The sequence below is a fragment of the Mesocricetus auratus genome, unplaced genomic scaffold (genome assembly GCF_017639785.1).
Source record: "Mesocricetus auratus isolate SY011 unplaced genomic scaffold, BCM_Maur_2.0 Super-Scaffold_100006, whole genome shotgun sequence".
In the NCBI taxonomy this organism is placed as follows: Eukaryota; Metazoa; Chordata; class Mammalia; order Rodentia; family Cricetidae; genus Mesocricetus; species Mesocricetus auratus.
Window position 1 is genome coordinate 24,474,243 of NW_024429190.1, and position 21,586 is coordinate 24,495,828.

General features: G+C 41.2%; 1 protein-coding gene across 10 annotated transcripts in view; it reads right to left on the reverse strand.

Moving 5' to 3' along the window:
- Ldb2 (LIM domain binding 2) overlaps nt 1-21,586 on the reverse strand; it is a 340,208-nt gene that overhangs the window by 186,696 nt on the left and 131,926 nt on the right. For all 10 annotated transcript variants that reach the window (XM_040747051.1, XM_021226421.2, XM_005068797.4 and 7 more), the window contains exon 2: nt 21,199-21,301. In XM_040747051.1, the coding sequence (XP_040602985.1) occupies nt 21,199-21,301 (103 nt within the window). The remainder of the gene's footprint in view (nt 1-21,198; nt 21,302-21,586) is intronic.

Below are 21,586 nucleotides of genomic sequence, written 5' to 3' on the forward strand. Positions count from 1 at the left end.
TTTTTACTATTCTTAATTCTTTTATTTTATTTTTTCGAGGCAGACTTCTGTGTATTGTATTGGAGACTGTCCTGGAACTTGCTCTGGAGACCAGGCTAGCCTCGTACTCACAGAGATCCATCTGCCTGCCTCCTGGGTTCTTAAATTTTTATTTGTGTGTGTGTGAGAGAGAAGTTGGGGATATTTGTATAGGTCAGAAGATAGTATCAGATCCCCTGGAGCTGGATTTACAGGAAGTTATGAGCTGCCCGGTGTGGGTGACAGGAACTGAACTCAGATTCTCTGCAAAAACAGGTGCTTTTGACATCTCAGCTCTTTCTTTCCCTGGAAACTCAATGGGCACCAATCAATTCCACCTACGAATCAGCCTAGACTTTGGGAATTAAGTCATGGATCCAACTGTGAATAACTGGGTTAAACAGTGAAGCTTTAACAACTTAGAGTTTATTCCATCTGCTTCATGGGGAACCACTGGGAGACTTCATAAAGCAACAATGTCACTGAATACAGATGGTTTGTGTGATACCAAAGGATTCAGGCTCAGTCATTTGTGCGACTCATTCATCCAATCAGCGCTTTGGTAATTTGGTGGCCATGTGGAAATGCTGTCTTCTGATAAGAGGCTGGATGCTGTCTCTACTGCTGTACACAAACCACCCTAGCCATCAAGGCAATAATTAACTTCATTTTGATGTTCCTAATTATCATGTTTACATCTCACTCTATCACCACATATTGGCTTATTTTTTAAAAATATTGTTATTAGTAGTAACAAATATAATGAATAAAAATCCCAGTGTTTGGGAGAGATGAAACTGCAGGGAGATGGCACTCGAGGCAGCCTGGCCCAAGAAAAAGAAAACAGGATTAGAACTGAGCAGGAAAACAAAAATCACAGCTCAGATTTGACTCAGTCTCAGTTTTCTCATAAGGTGAAGGAGAAGAATTGGTGGTCCAGATTAAATGAGAGCATTTGCTAATACTCTGAGCATAGGTCATGACACCTGGTAGGTTCTGCTTCAATGGTGACTGTTACAACACTAAGGATATCTGATAAAAACTGCTGGTTAAGGCAAAGTTTTAGAGCCAAGTGTTTGGGAAACCATACACAAAGGTGATTCAGTTCAACAACCGTCTAATAATTCTTGTTGATTAGGTAAATGAGCCAATGAGAGAATGAATGAATACGATTAAAGGAACAAGCCAATGCTGTTAATCACTAAAAATTTCACAAACCAAATCTCTCATCCCTGGGGAAGGGTGTCTGGCACTCAGAATTGGTTGAGCTGAAAGAAATGGAACTTCATTAAAATTTACTCCTGTGAGCGGGCACAGGGAAATGGTTCAGTGGGTAAAGTCCTTGCCTTACAAGCCAGAGGACCAGAGTTCGGATTTCCATCACACAAGTACGTTCCAGGTAGGCAGAGTGAGTGGTCCACCTGTCATACCAGCACAGGGAGGTGGAGATGGGATTCTTGGATAAGCTGGCCAGCCAGTCTAGCCAAAGCATTGTCCTCTAGGTTCAATTGCATTGTCCTCTAGATGCCTTCCCTCACTATCTAAGATGGAGAGCTACAAGGGGAAGTCAACCTCTGACCTCCACATGAGTGTGCACACATTTGCAGACAAACCCATACACATGTGTGCCTAAACAATACAACATGCATGTGCACGCACACACACACACACACACACACACACACACACACACACACGTATGCACTTCTTAGGAAATATTGTTAAATGGGAGATCACTATTTCCTAAATTCAACACCTTAGACCACTCGGCCACACTACCTCCTAAGGATTACTACTTCCTGATCCTTTATCTCAATTCACCCTATTCAAAAATCTCCCTATGACTGTCTCCTGCCTAACCCCTTCCCACCCATCAGGGTTCCTCCTCCCCACCCCTCTTTCCCCCTGGCCATCATACACACCCAGAGTGACATTTCCTGTTCAATCTTTCTCTCAAAAGACAAGGAAGCACTGGTCCCCTTCTTAAGGATTTGTGCTGTAACCTGAAATGCTGACACTCGGGTTCTGAAGGATGGAGACAACCAGTGCTATGTGATGAGGGGGCATTGATGACAAATGCCTGTTCATGCTGGGTCCTTTTAGATTTCATTCCCCACACTGTCATTGTCTGCTTTTCCACGATTACCTGACTTGTATCAGTGGTGCTGAGGGATCTTGGAAAAGACAATCTTAAGCTGACATCCAAAGTAAAGCAGCTTTAGAGTTCATCCCTAGGCTGAACTCTATTCCTCTTGTGGAGGGGTGTGTGTGTGTGTGTGTGTGTGTGTGTGTGTGTGTGTGTGTGTGTTAGAGAGAGGGAGAGATGCAGTGTGTTCAGGCATGCATGTATGTAGTTGTATATGCATGGGTGTGTATGTGCATATGTGTGGAAACTAGAGGATAACCATGGGTGTCATATGCCAGGGACCATCTACACTGATTTTTCTGAGACAAGATCTGAAGCATGCAACAGATTAAACTGGCCAGACAGTGAGCACTAAGGGACCTCCTATCTCTGCCTCCCAAGGCTGAGGTTACGAGCCAGCTATCATGCCTGACTTGTTTTAATGGGGCTCTGGGGATGAAAATCGGACTTTTTACTGACTGATCTATCACTCCAGTCCTTGTCACTTCTTTTAAAAGAGCAATCACCCATGGGGCTGGACCCCCTAGGTGGGTTTTGAATTCTGGAGAAACCACTCTGTGCCTAGTAGAGAGAGAGCAGTCTATCTACCACCACCACCACCACCACCACCCCTTCCCCTCACCCCTGCTTCAGGCTTCACATTCCCTGGTCCCTCCCCTTCTAACTCTGATTCCAGACTTATCTGGACAAGAAGGGTCCTTGCTGCCCAATGGCTCACCCTCTTCCCTTAAAACATGCAAGAGCTTTGAGCTCTGTAAATTACTTCTCTTTAGCCCTTACAGCATGCAGATGCGTCGTCCAAGATTAGAAGCTACCACTTAGCCTTTACGACTCAGATGGTCATTCGTAAATCGATAAAATTAATTTGGATTCTGCTAGACAAAATCCATACTGGTTTGTGTCAATTGTAAAGACACTTTTGATTTTCACGAAACCTATGCAGACTTTTACGGCTGCCAGAGTTGTTCATGGAGGGAGTGAAAAGCCTGTTTCCTACGTATTAAGTCACAGAAGACAGAGAACATTTGGAAAATTAATGAACAACTGTTAGCAGCATTCAGTGTAAAAGAAATGAATATGTGAGTGGGTAAAATAACATTTGTGATACCATATTGAATAAATTCCCAGCTTAGATTGTTTACTAAGGCTTTATGCAAATCTTCCCAGTTCTGGTTGGTTGATATTTCTAGGAATTTGGAGTCCTTTGATAAAGGGGGTAGTTTTGAATTTGGGGTCTAATTCTCCTACAATTTGTGGAAATTTCTATCATGTGGATTATCTGTCTCCTAACCTTTGTGACAAAAGTTCAGAAAAAGCAATTGGGATGGTGGGGGGGATGAGGAGAGAGGGGAAGGGGGAGAGGATGGGAAAAGGCAGAGGAAGGGAAGTGGGAGGGGGTAGGAAAAGAAGATCTTCTGACTCTAAATGGACATTGTTTAACTAAACAATCTAATACATGCCCCCCTTTTATTTCAGAATCTTGATGCCTGTGTTGGCTTCAGAAACTCTTTTTTGGTGACTTAACTGCATTTTAATTGCATTTTCATGTTGCAGAGAATCTTTGAAGACATGGACAGCAAATACAAAGCCAGGAAAGGAGCAGGCCTCCCATGGGCTTCAGCAAAACATGGTATATCAAGCTGACATAAGACTAAGTACTTCTACCTGTATTCAGGCTGGGCAAAATAATCTAGCATGAGGAAAAGTTTCCAAGAGCCATAAAACTAGGCACAGCCCATACATGCATTGCCAGGAGTCCCTCAAATAGACTAAGCTGTACAACTATCACATATATGCAAAGGGCCTAAAGTGGCCCCATGCAGATTCTCTAGTTATTGGTTCATACTCTGTGAGTTCCCATGAGCCAGGTTAGTCATGGATGAGGGTTTTCCTCTGATGTCCCTGAACCCCCAGCTCCTATAATTCCTCCTCCTCTCCTCAGCTAGACTCCCTAGCTCAGCCCAGTGTTTGGCCCTGGGTCTCAAAAACAGAGCATCTTTAATAGCTTTAAAACAACTGATTTTTAAGGAATAATTGAGTTTTATATCTGAATTCAAGCTTTCAACTTTAAAATCTATAGTCAAAATGCATCATGAAACCGTGTATTTATTTCTTGGGTTAAATGACGGAGGTTTAAATGTTCAGTAGAACAAAACAAAACAAGAATTTTTAGTAGCAGAGTCCAATTCATGTGATTAATGGGAAGACAAAAATGAAGCTTGGCATTGGAGATGGGAAGGAGTTCCCGGAGATTTTACCGTGAGACCTCAATAAATATGCCTTGGTTCTGTTTTAGTAGCAACATGCCATGGTGTCTTCCATTTTAAAGAGATCAGCCGGTTTTGATTCTCTACCTGACAGTTTCTATCATTCGTCTTCTGGTCGACAGCCAGCTGTTAAACGCGGCTTTCATCTCATTGCGTTTAGATATATTCCTGACTTTACACTGCCCTGAACGTGCCACTTGCGAGCCCTGGAGGTTTTCTAGGTGTCTATCAAAGTGAGTTCTCTGGTAACAGTTGCTTAGCTACATTGCAAATCTTTTGTTCTTTGCCATGGATCAATCCCACCAGGCCTCCACTGGTGTGAGCTGTTCTTTTGATTGTCCCTCCATACCCTCTGCTCTTCCTGCTGCTCAACTCAGCATACCAGGCACTAACTCAGGAACACTTACATAGGCTTGGTATTTTTTTTTGTTTCGTGCTAATATGACACTTGTCCAATATAACTTGTGGCCTTCTTGAACATATCCACTCTGGTTTCTCATTCCCATTGGAGGACTGCCTCCTGGATGACATTTTACTCATGAATATGAAAATACATTTTCTATATGAAGTGACACAATTACTGTGTCCTGATGCCTTACTTTATTGTACACACATAGTTATACTGACAGGTTGACAGAATTTCAGCCCTAATGATTACTTGGAATATCTCCGTAATGTAACCCGTGTATTTTATTTATGATCTTAAAAAGGCTTCTTCTGATGATGATAAATATAACTTTCAGTAATGAGAACAAAATGTGCAGTTCCACCCAGATTTCGATGGCCTGGAAAGATTGTCAGCCAGAATGTGGACATAAGCCAAGCTCTACCTCTCTGAAGCAATCAGGAACGTAATTAGGTAATTACACGTGGTTATAATCAAGTTGGCCGGGTGCTTCTTAGCTGGTAATCCATATATTTACACACAGAATTACAGCAGTTTGATGTCTCTAGGGCTACTGAACTTGCTCTTGTCCTAAGATCATCTCATGTAGGAAAAATATAGCCTAGGAAGATCTTCCATTCAGTGCAGACCAGGGAAAGGGCTCCTTGTGTGCAGGTGCCTACCTGCCTTTAAGTCTGAAGACCTGAGTTCGACTCTGGGGACTCACATAGTGAAAGAGGGGCACTGAACCCAAAAAGTTGTCATCTGGCCTTCTCTCTCTCTCTCTCTCTCTCTCTCTCTCTCTCTCTCTCTCTTTCTCTGTCTCTCCCTCTCTCTCTCAATCTCTCTCTCCCTCTCTCTTTCTTTCTCTCTGTTTCTATCTGTGTGTGTGTGCGTGTATGCATGCAATAAAAATATTTTAAAGTACCACAGACTATCAACTTATTAACTTGCTACTTCTATTACTTCCAACTAGCTCTTATTCATTTAATAGATGCATTCAGGAGCAGCAAAATGCTATCTATTGGTGATTAAGAGGCAAAAAACACAAAGACATTTCTAAAACCCACGTATCATGCAAATATGAAACCAGGAACAATGCAAGACATACGAAAGGTATAACGTGTACTGCCAACCACATGGAGGCACAGATAGAAGGGAGAGGTTCTTTCGGAGGGAACTAGGGATCAGAGTGGGCTGTAAAGACTGAAGGACAATTAGAACACCAAGGCAGATCCTCCCATCCCACACACAGGCACTTCATCCACTCAACCGATATATAAGTGATTTTGTTTTGTCTCATCTTCAAGGTACATTTACTCTTTGAGATAGATTTCCCACACGTGGTGTTCATTTTCCTGGTGTGCTATAGGTTCTCCCCACCCCATCCTGAACTATCTCCTGCAAAGACTGGGGAAAGGCTCTTCCTGCTTCACACGTGTGTAAGCCCATGTATTTTGCTTATAGTACTTGCCCCAAGAACCCATTCAACCCCAGAGGCAGGTGTGGCTTGAGGGAGGCAATCTGGCTCAGCTCAGAGACATGAAGTGGGCAATGATAATGTCCAAGGAGATAGTTGCCTGGGTGGCCAGTGATATTGAAGTGAGCTGATTTGGGAGTGGTCCCTTCCTCTGGGTACCCCTTAGTAACTAATAATTACTGTGTTCATTTTATCTCATTAACCTTCACACTTTAAAATCTGAATAACCCAGAACACATGAATGACAAGCAGACTATTTCTTATACAGCATAACTAGAGACTGTTATCTACCTATGTAGATAACATTACAGACTTCTTAGCTCTATTACCTATACAGTGGCAAGGCTCCCAGAAAAGGGCAGTTTGCAAGGCCCTTGAGTGTCTAGATTTGAAATTTGCTGACACCGAGCATAGAAAAGAAAAGGAAAGAAAAGAAAAAAAAACTTCCCGAAGTCTGAAGGGTGAGCACAAAGTGTAGATTCCAGAGATTCACACCAAAGGTTTGTGGCTAGACCAGGCTCATCTCCCAGTTAACTCAGCATGTGAGAATGCATACAGGTACGCTCAGAGCTCCAGGGCTTCCAGCATGCATGCTAAAGATCCCATAGGCTCACAGCAACCCAGTCTATTTAAGACCTCAGAGCAAGGCTACAGAGAGGAGTCAGAGGTTAGGAGTACTTGTCGATCCTGAAGAGGACCCAACTTCCGTTTCCAGCACATGGTGACTCAAAACCACCCATAACTCCATTTCCAGATGATCTATTGCCCTCTTCTGTCCTCTGCAGGTACTGCATGCACATGGTACATTGACACAAGCACACACACACACACACACACACACACACACACACACACACACAGAAATAAACCCTAAATTAATTAAAACCCAGAGCAGCTTCCTAAAGGTAAGTTCCAATCAAACAAATGTACTAAGCACTTCTCCTAAGTATCTTCTATGCTTCCCTTGAGATGCCCTTTCTGTCCTTCCTCATTGCCATGTCTTTAACCTCTTGCGTGGCTTATCTCCTTGGGATTCACAGGATGCTTGTGTCTTGTGCGACTTCCTTGGATTTCATGTGTTATAATACAGATACACATATGCCATGTTCATGCCTACTGGGTCTCCAATATTCCCACTGTGGAGGCAAGCACTCCCATAATCCCTTCTCCTTGACAACAGAGGCACTGGTGACTATGAAGGTAGCAGACAACACTATGCCTGTTACCTGCTATGGAAGACAGATTGGCAGCTGAAGTTCCTAATCTAATAGCTGCTGCTGTTTGTTAATAAAAAAAAGATAAAGACCCTTGAGTTGGCCTGGCAGTTGACACTTAAAGTAAAAGAATTGAAATGAGGCAAGTCCCTTGCTGGCCTTGAGACAGAAAATTTTCATGTTGAGTAGAGGACAAAAAATAGGCCTTCAACACTGCCCCAGGTGTAACCTCGATCAAGAAATTCAGTGCCTCACACGTGGCATGGCTGCAGCAAGCCTGCCTTCAGGGCAGCTGTGACTGCCTGCTCAATACTGAGCTCGTTAAAGATTTCACCACAGAATGGGGAATGGATCATGAAGCCCCATCCCTACCTGAGGAGTTACTGGCAGCTGGTGGCTATAGGGTTAGTTGTTTTTCTTTGAACAGAGGATAAGATCCAGTAGTTTATCCATGCCCCATTGGATGACCCCACACCCATGCACATATGGACAGCAGTAAGTGGACTCAGTAAAGTTTTCTCTCTCTCTTTTTTTTTAAAGAGGACATGAAATTTGGTGAACTATATGGGGATTCCAAGGGTGTTGGGAAGATATGGTCAAAATACATTATATCCAAATAAGAAATTTTCAAAGAATAAATTTTTAAAAATCATTTTTAATATGAGGGGTTTCCTCCTTAACCATTGTAAGGAGCTGTCAACAATGCTACATTACAATTCTGCCAGCAGTTGTTAGACTCAGCTAGACTTCAGCCTTCACTAACACCATTTTCAGCTGAGTGGTAACCTTAACCTCCAGGTCATCCAGTTTGCCTGCCCTGAGCAACTAACTCGGGAAAGCTAAATATACATGAGTCAGGAGTATGTAGCAATCTGATAGGCTGCCATGGAAAACTAAAACAGCCATCAGATAGGTTGCATCTCATGTTCTGCATGTCACTGGATCCAAAGCTGTTAGTGGCTCCAATTGCACAAGACTACAGACTGTTTCAAAGATGAGTCAAAGAACAAAATATAATAAAATACAGCCCACATCATCCCTCTATCTTCTTGATTATTCACAATGAAAAAAGAGATTAGAGAACATTTTTTGCAAGTCAGTATGCTCTAGAATCTTGTCTTGTAACAACAGTAGCAAAATGTATATATGGAAATGTGAGTTCCAATTGCAGAATTAACTAGGTGGGTTGTTGGGAACTAGGCAGAGCTGAGTTAACTTCTGGATGTTATATACAAATAATCATTAGGGTTACGACCTGTTGATTGTCTTCATGTTCCAGGGAGTACATGTGTGTTACTTATAAATACTATCATGCTAGAGATAGGTAAATATAGTTTTCATTGAAAATAGTAAGATTCGGAGAGAAGAGTCACAATACACAGGATCGTCACTGTTGAAGCTGCTGTGATCACAAGTCAGGAATGTCTGATTCACAACCCTGGGTTATTTGCCTCCAAAGTAAGGGTTTAGTGTGTGCTTTCATTGTGAAAACTGTAAAGGGCTTCCACAGCATGTGGCACAGAGAGGACCCTCCTGTGACTTTACAGAGGTGAGTTACATAGGAGATCCTGACCGTCCAAATGGTTCCAGAAAGACACAATGGCAGTGACCCTGAGCCCTGGCAGGGCAACTGCAGGCATCTAAAAACTCCCTTATGCACAACAGTGAAAAGGGAGTCAGGCGTGAACTCTCTGAGCTTCAGAGAGATTCTCAGAGCCCATTGGGGATGAGCATAAATCTTCAAATTTAACTAAAGTTGAGCAAATTCATAATGACAAATGTAACAGCTCCTCTAAATTGAAGTTCATCGCTTGGCAATTTGGGAGGCTTGGAGGAAGTGCCAGCAACAAGGACTTGGAAGGAAATCAATCTTCAGATTCCCTGAAAACATAGGGAGTTACTGTGGAAGACATATGGAGGGGCCCATACCGCACGGAAGAAGGAAGCTTGCAAATGTCAGCTTTGTAGCTTCGATGTCAGGAGGATGTCAGCAGTCCAAGCCCATGCCTAACTGTGAAAAGAAAGGGGAGCTGGGGCACCCATGGACCACGGAGAACCAGGCATTTTTAACCCATGCTGTTCCCGGGAGGAGTGAGTGAGGAGGGTGAGGGCATAGTTTTAAGGATTGGAACAAGAGTCCTTCTTGTCTAAACAGGCAACAGTTCAAGAGTTTCTCTGTTTATCGATGTCCAGTAGTATAGTGGTAAAGCAGGCTCCCAGGGAAGAAGTGTTAGAACCTACATCCCCAAAGATCTCACTGTTTTCATCACACCAAGTGTGAAGTGCAGCACACGCTTGGGACAGGAAGTAAGGGTGGCATGAGATAATGACTGCCATTCAGTCTTGCACAGCAAATATTAACAGTGAGGCTTCCCACTACCCCTCAGTATCAGTTACTCAGGCTACAGAGAGGAACAGAACACAGTTCCTCACATGTGCACCCTAAACAGAGAGCCCTGATTTGCCAAGGACTTTTTCAAACTTCAAGCCATCATTAGAACTTTTGTCCCTTTAACTCATGAACCACACCCAGAGTTTGCTGTTGCATGCAAAACAACCAAAGATAAGAATCCAGCGAGTGACTCCCTCCTTCTCGAGAAGCCAACACTCATGTCTGGGTATATACTGTCTTTCCTTAATGGCTTTTCTCCCCTCTCAAATCTATACCTAAATCTATGCTGAAAACTTTTCTTAATATAGACCTCAACTCTGCCTCATACTGAAAAAAGGTATCCGATTCTTTTTTATGAAACTTGTAACATCATAGTTAGAATTACTTAATTTGAGCTGATGTTGGAATCCATGTCTCTTTTTAGACGAACACCACTGATAAAGTATCTCAGGTACTCCTTACATCTCCTGGACCGGGCCATCTTCCCCACTCCTGTGTGCCAATTAAACATCTGGTTGATAACAAAGCCCAGTGCTAAGAACGGGAGGAAAACAATGGAACCACTGACAATCAGGAGAAGCGATGGGACCTGGGGAAGGATGCTACACACAACTGATGAGAAACACAAGACTTCCCAGAATGTCTGCAACTAATGGCAATGAAACTATACTGCAGACCAGACTGACCATATATCTCTGAACAGCTCCATGGGCCTCCTCACACTGGGCTGGTGGGCCATTTTCAACAGTGCTAGTAGCTGATAGAAGTTTAACAGGATAACTATCAAGTGATAAATGGCTGCCACACTGCTGGGAACCTGAATAATAACTCTCATAATTACTGATTTTGGGCCTGTCTTCAAAAAATAGAATTCTGAGTACTACAGCCCTTGCAATGACTACAGTCCTGTATAGAGTCTAATTGTGGTGAGTGATTCAGGGTATAATTGGCAGTTTATTTGCATAATCAGTCAAATACTGTTTACCATTTCTCTTATAGTCCTATTGAAAGGCAATAGATAAGCATGAAATGTTCTTGTATTTTAATGCAAACAACCTTGAAAAAGTTGATTACTTAGTTTTTTGTTTGTTGGTTGGTTTTTTCAGAGTTTGAGAATAGAAGTGTCCTAAATGCCTTAACTGAAAAGAAGGGAGTGTAGTCAGCTGTACCAAATATTGGAACTACTTCACATGTGTGGCACAACAAATATTTTCATAGGAAATTTGTGATAGACAGTTGCATCTCTCAGGTAGGCAGCTGATGTCAGTTTGTGGAATATGTCCAAGAATCTATTAAATCAGAAATCACGTGCATAGATAGTTTACATTCTTGTGGAAGGTATTTCAGGGTTGGTTTGTATGAAGGACAGGAGAGTGATGTGGAGTTATTATGTGGGTCTGTAATTGTGGAAAAGTTTCAGCACCTTTAGGTGCTGAAAGCTGGTATGTGTTTCCATCATCAATGCAAACCAATCCTGACATACCAAATGACATAGTTTTCAAAATGAAATCAAGGATTACTTGAAAAGCAAGATTATTCAAGGCATAAATAAGAAAGGGGAAGGCAAATACACTGCTTTGGGGGAACTCCAGATAACAAATGGAATAGATTCTAGGTATAACTGTGCTCTAGTTCACAAAATGGCATGACCTCATTCATTCCTTTAGATCTTTGAAATGTTTGCACAAATGTCAATTGTCAAGTTCACATCCTCCTGACTTTTGAAGAAAACAAAGATACATATTGCAAAAGAAAAGTTCCCATGTAAAACTGGATTAAAGAGGGCTCTGGGAGAAGATAGACCATCATAAAAACAAACATAACGGTTGTATGAAGTAGATGCTCTTGGAATGGAGGTACAACACTATACATTCCTAGATGCAAATGCTCTAACAGGACTTCTGTGATTGAACAGTAACTCGTGAAACATGTCTTGATAGGCAGCTTTGTCATGGAATTTCTACAGTATTAATGCAGCGCAGCAGTAATTATAGAAGAATATTATGTTTTTATTATTTAAAACAATTTTTAGTTTTTAAATTTATTTAATTTACATCCTGACCACAGTTTCTCCTTCCTCCTCTCCTCCCATTCCCTCCCCGCAAACTCCCTTTTCCTGCCTCTCCATTCCTCCTCATTTTCTGTTCAGAAAAGGGCAGATCTTCCATGGATATCAACAAAATATGGCTTATCAAGTTGCTGTAATACTAAACTAATTTAACCTGACTTCGATGAATGCTTTATTTTACTCCACCTGCATGTGCAAGGTGTATTTACTACTTGAGAACATGGCATGGACATGAAGACTGCACTCTACCTGAGTGTGTTGCAAAGAATGTTTCAAATTGACAAGCTCACTATGGTACTTACTCAGCATTAAGTTAAAGGTGCATAGCAAGAGAAAAGAGGTATGTATTTCCATGGTACGATGTGACTGGTGGATATTGGAGGAAACACTTAAGAGACTGAGGCTGAGGGATGGTGGATTTGGAAACAGCTCGGGCTACACAGGGAGACCCTTTCTCAAAGTAAAGCTAAACAAAACAACACAAATAAAATTATGTTTGATTCTTGATAAGAGCTAATTCTTTGAAGTAATGGCTCAATTTGTTCTTTAGCATCTCCAGAGAACAAGGTTTTATCCATTCATTTTTATGTGTCTAGTATACAGAAAATGACACATGGACCATCCTTGAAAAAGGCTAAGTAAATAAATAGGTTTTTGCCATGAAATTTTGTATAATGAGATCCACTCAATAAGAAGATGCAAGCAATTACTTTATTATTGCTCAGAATTACTTATTTTATACAACTTCATGATTTAATCACACTTTACATAGGCAAACACTCCAATCGGGCATTGTCCAAAACATTTAAAGAATTTATCAGTCCTAGTGCCTTGAGTGCCATTTTAGTTTTCAGTTTAGCATTTGAACCTCAAGTCCTGATTCTCTACAAATCTGCAAGTTATTGTATGATTTGTCTTATATTCCAATACAAGATGAGTTGCAGCAACTTGAGACTGTTTGAATGTTTTAAGACATAGAAGAAGTCACAGGTGCTACACTGCACCTACAGCTAGATAACCCCACATGTTGAGTCACATTTCTCTAATGTGCTAGGGGACTTGTCCAGTCCATAATCATATATACAAAGCCTTATGTTTGCTGAATATATATGTAACTCAGGGGTAGAGTGCTTGCCTCATTTGTACAAAGACCAGGGTATGATCCCCAACAGCATAAAGAAGAGGAAAAAGAAGAGGAAGAGGAGAAGAAACAAGTAAGGATGAAAAGAAACCTTTATACAAGGATAACATGATAAAATGCTTAATAATTAAGGTGTGCAGCACGTTTTGATATAAAAATACACTGAAAACAAAGGTTAAGAAAATTAATAAAGCAATTTCCCTGCATGGTGATTTTTGTTGTTGTAGTTGTGAATGTACTGAAGCGGTTGCTCTCAGGAAATTTTTAAGGCCAAATAGTGTAAAGCTAATAACAGTCATCATATTCTGCATCAAATATGACAAGTCTGTGTCCTATTTATTTCTACCCTTGAATAAACTTATTTTTAATACATTCCTTGTAGTGCAGTACCTTCCTTGTTCCTTTCTCAGAGTGCTATTGGTATCGCACTGGAATTGATAATATGTATGTATCTTTACTACTCTTGCTAACCTGCAGGTTCCTTTAAGACAGGACAGAAATCACACCTGTTTGCATGCTCAATGCCTACCCAATAGTATAGCAACCTGTGGAAAGCTTATAATACACTCGGAACTTCAACTTGGGCAGATAGGATTTCTCTATGCCTTCTGCTACTGAGGTGTTTCTTGAAAGGGAACTCACAGTTAGCTGAGCACAAGCAGAAGCAGGGCTTTGGTGAATAAAAGTACATTTCCTATGACGTGTCATATTCTAGTTCCATTTACCTGCTCTTAAATTTTCACAGTTTTGTATTTGAGCATGAACTGGGGACATTTACATAAGGCTGAAATATTTAATAAAGAAAAATAGCAGGGTACAAACTTAAATGTTGATCTTTGCTTGGACAGGCGGTGATTTTGTAGTATAGTTACTCTTCAACTTTGTCTTAAGAGGGATTACTTAGCAACATGGAAACAGGCAATCAGTAGAAAGCACATTAGAACTTTTGACCCTAATTGCTTCCTGGGTTAGCAAAACAGGGTATGGTACCCTCTTGCAATGAGCAGTCGGGCATATGATTGTGAGGGAGAACAACCAGTTTCCTGAGTGTATGTGTTGTAGAAATTACTTTAACTATATAAAGATGTTTTATATTTGTTTATGTTGCAGGATATCATTTTAACTGTGTAATGTGTGTTGCATTTGTTTAAAGATATAAGGGTGTGTGTTTAATTATGTAAAGATGTGCTGCATTTGTTTTACCTTTGCCTTATAAGGGACCTAATTAGCCTAATAAAGAGCTGCATGGTCAATAGCTGGGCAGGAGAGGACTGTGGGGGGCTGGCAGGCAGAGAGAATAGATAAGAGGAAGACTCCAGGCTCAAGAGAAGAAAAGCACTGGGAGAAAGATGGGGATATTCCTGGGGCCAGAAGCCTGGCAGCTACCAGATAGCCAGGCACGAAGGCAGCAGGAAAGTAAGATATACAGAAAGAAAGAAAGGCAAAAAAAAACAGGTTAAGTTATAAGAACCAGCAAGAAAAGAGCTAAGATAAGACCAAGTGTTCAAAACTAAGAACCAGTCTCCATGTCATGATTTGGGAGCTGGTTGATGTGCTTGGTTGCCCAAAAAAAGTCTGGTATTTATGTGGTGCTGCTAAGCCACACTCTTTTTTTGGATAGGGGAGAGTGAGGTTTTTGTTGTTATTATGTTTTCAACACATAGTTGGGTTTATCAAGACATAATCCCACTGTGAACCCTCGAGCACCTTTATGATTATAAGCCAAGCATGACATTGCTAGACTAACATTTTATCTGGCACCCCTTCCTTTAGGCTAAAAAGTTCATGGTTAGGAGGGTCAGGACAGTTTCTTCTTCCCAACATCGTTTATGGTGCAGAGCTCCTTCCTATTGTCTAGAAACATGTGCCAGTGGGAAGGTCTGTCACTGTAACAACCAGGAATTTTGCCTTACCTTTCCCGTAATTCAGTCATTTTGGATTGAGACTCTTATGGAAGACATAAAAGTAGAAAATACTCCATAAAACCAAAGCCAGGAATGCTTTGCACCAGGATTCCATAGTCACAGAGTCTCCAGAAAATACACAGTGTCCTTTTTCTCCTTCCACCTGATTCAGACCTCCCAGCAGTGATGCTGAAGACAGTCAGAGATCTGATTTGCTTAAATCTATGTATTTCACAATTTTCACACTATAAAAAAAGCCACCACCTCAGAGTACATGAAAGCCTGATTTATAAATAGAGAGAGGGCAAATGAAACTTCAATCCCAAAAGATCAGTCATAAATATGGGGACAATTGTATCTCCTATTTGGAAAGCACTTTAAACTTATTCAAAGGACTCTTTTCTTGTCCATTACATCATGTAATTGTTAGTGTGGAATTTATCAGAGATGAGAGGATGGAGTGTCCCTCCATCTATTGTTATGGGCATTGTGTAACTTGTGATGTCCTTAACCTGAAACCACACATGGGAAGAGGCTCACGCCCCCTTTTTCTCCTTCATCAGACTGTCAGTGCATCTATTACTGCGGGATTTCTCTGTAGTCATTTATTAATGAATAGTCTGAGACTTTCCATTAATGCCACAAGAATACATTGTCTGAGGTTCTCCATTGATTATACTAATTTAAGGTAAGAGTTTTAAATAAAACGATACAAAACCCCCCAAATTTTTATGATAAGATTCCTTCCTTCCAAAGATGTCCACCATTCTCAGACAAACAGCAGAAACTCTGGGTTATGAATGAATGAATAAATGAGTGAGTGAATGAATGAACAAACAAAACAATGAACTAGTAAAGTAACAAATGAACACTGAATGGAAACTTTCTTTTATCCTAACTTAAATTGCTTCAAATCTATCAACACTTAATGAAATCTCCAGTTGAAAAGGATAACTCAGTAAAATCACATTAGAGACCAGAGAACCAAAAACCACTTAATGTAACTCAAACTGCCTGGTGCCTCTGAGACAATGACATCTCTGTCATTCTGCAATAGTGATGACACAGACACGGACAAGTATGCATTCCTGTCATTAGCCATCAAGGGCAGCTCTGAGGAACTAAGTCCTGTCGTCAAAGAGGAAGTTTGAAAGGCAATCAAAGGCAATTTCATTTCATTGGCTCCCTGGTGAAAGAGATACACAACCACAAATTACCAACTAGGGTACTGGCACTCAGTACTTTTTTAAACCAGCACTTTTTTCTCTCAAAATGGGACCTGGACATTACAACTGCTGATGGGAAGGTGTCATTATTGTAGGAGTTTGGTTGCTTGCTAATATCTTACTCTTCATTAATATTGTTTTTTACCCCTCTCTCAACTGGCCACCAAGTGTCTGGAAAGACAGGCCTGATTCTCAAACTAACCAAAGCCAGACATCCCTCTGCTCTGTGCCAAATGGTGGAATGAATAGTGAAAACCCACCTTTATTTTAATTCCAAATTCCTATCATGTTGTAGGGTTAATGCATTCACTTCTGTAGATATTCATTAACTCATGAAGTCATGTTCAATTTTTGCATCAAGGCTGGCATTGAACTAACCACACATGCATTTCATAATAATATGTGATGTGGTCATGACTAATATCTTGGTTTTGCAGATGAAAAAAATGAAGTTAAGTAGATTCAATCAGACACAAAATGATTCTATGTGAATTGGGACCATGACATTGATACTCTGGAGGAGAAAGACAAATATTCAGGAAATGAAATTACTTTAAGGACTGAATCCTTAAGACCAGCTGTTATGTGTCTTTTGAGGTGGCTCAGGGCCTACAGTCACTGGCCACATGAAACGGTACTCTTCTAGAGGACTCTGAGAGAAATTTAAGGGAAGTGATTTCAGAATTCCTGTACTACAACCTCAATATATATATATATATATATATATATATATATATATATATATATCAGGGTGGGTGAGTGAAGAGAGAGATCAAGGGTAAGTGGACTACAGAGAACTTTTATAGCTTAAGGGAACATGTCTGTATACATAACACATAAAAACACACATTTGAAGACAAGCCTGAAGAACTTAGTTAATACTACAAAGCCATCACAACTTTCAGAAGAAAAAAAGAGATGGGGGAGGAAATTGTTTAAAAAAAGAAGTGGATTGTGTGGGAATTGCTTCACAGAGGGGCCAATTTGCAATTCTCCAGGCTACCTAATGAGACCTGCTGAGTATGGAGAATAAAGGGGGGAGTTGAAGTGGCATTCCTAAATTGTTTTATGTTATTTATTCATTTTATCTGAAAAGTCAAATGTCCTCCTAATTGATGCAGAGTAATGTTTTCTTGTGACATTGAAGGTGGATGATCCTTCCACAAACCTTCATTTTAGACCACATGTGAAGTCTGGGTGGGATAACTTCTGTATAATGGACAACTACTGGAAATCTCAACCTAGAACTAAAATTCCACTGAATAGTTAAAGGAACACTGAAAGTTTAAACATTTTTATGGGACTTGAAGTGGGGCCTAGAACCTTTGATGTATCTCCTCACTAAACTTCCACTTTCTGTGGACACTACTGATACTTCCAAAATGAATTATTCCAAGCCATGTAGCTGGGTTGTGTTCAGGGATCAACCTAAAAGTCCCTTTTTCAATGAGGAAGTCCAACAAGATGACATTTCTCATTTATTTCACCCCTCCCAAACGTTAACCAAGTTAATTAAATGCTCTGGAATCTCTACCTCCACAGTACAGAGCTGTACTGCACATATATTTAACTAGGCTTCTTTCTGCTTTCCTCTTCTGGCTGATGCAACAAACACCCAGAAGTGGGAGTGGTTCTACTGGGCAGCTGCAGGCAGAAAGAAGCAGAATCTAATTGTGACTGCAGTTCTCCTGGAACTGCACAGCAGAGAGGCCTTGGGGGCTCTCACCTGTCAGAGAGCCTCAGCACCAAGCTCTACACACTGAACTAGGCAAGTCCCTACTATAAGGCAGGCCTTTCGAATGCTCAAAAGGCATGGTGAAGCCAAGGCTGTTCATTGTTGTCAATAATAATAGACACTGGTTAGTGTGCTACAAATAGTCCTAGGCTCTTTGCTTACGTCATCTCATTTGGCACAACCCAGGATGGCCACTCTTTCCTATGAGAAACAGGTTCTATCATGCACACACCACATGGTCCTCTGGATCTTTCTCCAGAATCATGCCCCACAAAAATGTTTCTTGAATGAATTGTGACCCATATACATATTTCCTAAGAATGTAGCTGACAATGGCTAGGTCTGTTGAGAAGGTTCCCAGCAGCATGTCACTCAGATGATTGTGACAGTCATGAGAAACAGAGCAGACAACACAGTTCTGCTGCATGCCTAAGAGGAGTAAGAAAAGCAAGATTCTTTGATCAGTGGGTGATCAACTTACTGTGTTCTCTCTGCCCTAGGCAGGGAAGGGACTAACAACACACCACACTGGATTAGAATCACAAAACAGCATGAAGAGGACCTTAAGGGTGTGTATCACTGATTTCTTGTGCCCTCTATCTTGAATAAAAGCATCGCAAGTATTATATCTTATAACTATTACCAAAAAATAGGCATAGTGATGAAGTCATTTGTTTTCCCTTAATTATGGGGGCAATGCTGGGTTTTTTCTTTTCTATTAGAATAGATCCCAATGCATGCTAGTGTGTTTGAAAATTAGAGCAGAGCACTGACTATGGATCGAGTCCATCCAGTACTGAAAGTCTAAAGAGCTGGGTTAAGCCTTGTTTTGCCACCCATTCCACTTGATGAGCTAAACATTTTCCTAAATGTCTATTCACGTGTTCACTCACTCAGAATATTACTGACTACCGATTGCAGTGTGTGCATTCTTGAATCAGCCTGAGAATTCAGCTCTCAGGAATACCTCCACCCACCTGGACTCAGCATTAGAATGGGGGTAGCAGACAAAATATAAAGGAGCAAACATAGTCCAGGATTGGAGTAGCACACAGATATGACATTTATAACTGCAAAGACATGGATGAAGATAGGAATAAGCTATTCTAGGAAAAACTGTAAACCACCTAGTGTTAGTTCTTACTGTTTAGCACAGATAATTGGGGGAAATTTTCCTATAAATAAAAAAACTATTAGGCAAGTCTTAATTTCCTATAAGAAAAGCAAAGATTTCTGCTCTCTGGCAGTCAAGAAGGAAAAACCTCAGCTTTGAGTCCAGGGACAGACAGGTATCTTCCCAGCCCGGCATACTGTGCCTGCATCCAGAATGGGTTAAGGTGGCAGTGCAAGGGAGCACCACATAAACAGCCATGTCAGATGTTCTAGGCAAGTTTCATCTTCTCTGTATGCCAGTCCAGGGCTGTCAATCAGCTGTCACTGGTCCACACATCAGCCGGGTGCATATATCACCGGGCTGTCAGCGAGGCTGCTGATGAGACTCTGCTCCAGCCTGTCAATCATCTTTGTTTCTCTTCTCCACTCAGGAAATATTTTGGCTCAGAGAAACAAAGAAACCTGGGCCATGATGGATCCCAGTCAGGCGCTTACTCGTGTGTATGGGCATATGACTTCTCACTGGCACAGGTTCTGTCTCACCCGGGCTGATGTCTGGGTACTGGTTCGACAGAGAAAAGAGCAAGAACCTGTTTTGTTGGTGCAGGTTTTAAGGCTGTAATTCTAGTTAATCCTCCAAGCAGACCCTTGTGTTTTCTCCAACTGGCAAAGCCCAGGAACATAAAATAATGATAACTTCAAGTTTATCTGAGCTCTGCCTCAGAAAATAAAGAAATGATTGAATGAGTAAACAAGTCAGCTCAGAGGGTGGTGCCTGCTTGGATAGAAATCAGTCACCTCTGACTGGGTAATAGGCGAAGGAAAACTTGATGCATTGCTGGGCTCATTCAGTTCCCTACAACTTCTGCAATGCTGCTGTAGGACCTGCGGTGACTTGGGGCATTCACAAGGGAAAGGCAGAACCACCATGGTGTAGAATACCAGTGCTGGCACCAGACACTTCAGACCCTTGGCTGCCATACCAATTCTCTCATTCAAAATAGCCCACAACACCAAAATCCTAAACAGATGTCCCTAGAACAAGTTACCACAGGTTAACAAACCTTTGCTAACCCAAAAAATATCACTGCATGCATATCTTAGCATGGTAAGTTAATTTGTCACACGATAGATCCAGATAGTACTAGATTCTTTAAAACATCCTTATATTAAAAACAAAGACACATCGTTCCCTAGTGACTTTTGAACATATTCAGCCAATACCAGTGTCTTGAACCATGTTCATCTTGAGTCTATCACCTATCAATTGTCAAACTCTTTGAACAGACTACTTCATCTTCGTAACTTCCATCATCATCTCTGGGTTTGTGACAAGGGACTGTTTTCCCCTCTGACAGGTTCTTTCCTATGAGTACTGCTGATTTTGAAGTCATGTGTCTCTCTGATCTCAGTGGACATTAATTGCTTCTGTGTTGATATATCTACGGCTCTTGGGCTGATAATACAACCAGGAAATCTGATGGCTGACAAGTTGGCTGAACCTAATCAGGGCAGATCAGCTGTTACCCAAGGTGCCACTGGCTGTAATTTTGGGATCTTTATAGAGTTATCACTCGCCAGAAAGACAAGGGACTATAATTCTGTCAACACTAATCCCAAACTGTATGTTCAAGGCAGCTATTGCTTCCACTGCCCAAAAGAAAAGATAGCACTTGTCAAATAAATACCTGAGATCGTAGATAATCGGGAATTAGAGGATGGAGCTGCTTCTGTGATGGTGAGGGTTTTCTTTCTTTAAGGAAACTTACACAAGCAGAAGCATGAACCCCAGGGATAAAAGAGGATCACAGACAAGACACATGCCAAACCCTCATCCTTCTGCTGCCCACATATTGGGTAACTTGGTGCATATTTGCTCTACCCTTTAAATCATCAAATGCAGAAACAGTCTAAGACTCAAAAGAAAAATCTCACACTGGTGACCTGGGCTGCCACACAGTGACAGTGCCTTGGTGGGAAGCAAGTGCATTGTCAGGGGCAGAGGTACTATTGTCAGATTGTCAGCTCGGGGTAGTATACTCAGACCTTTGTTGTCTTTTTATAGTCACAAAAATAAGAGAATACTAGGAAAATAAATTCCTTCCTTACTGTATCGCTTTGGTCCATCTTCCAAACAAAATGAAAGAGTTAATGTGGCATCATCTTCGAAAAACTCAGTGGCAAACGCATCCCACCAGAGGTTGTCACTGTCCTGAAAAGAGACAGGTAGGTCATTTACTTAACAAGCAAAGGCAACAGCAGCAAGTATCTCAAAGAGGGCAAGAAAGGGGGGCATATAACTAATAAAACAAACCACCAACATCAACAAAACTGTGGCTCCCTACTTAGAATATATGTGTGAGTGTTCTGGGAAGGGGTGGGTAGCGTGTGGCTACTTTTCAAATTGATTGCTTCTAATGTGGATTAAAATTGCAGTTCACTAAACAAACTAACACCAACTCAAACAATTAAATATTCTTTTCTGTCTTTTTTTTTC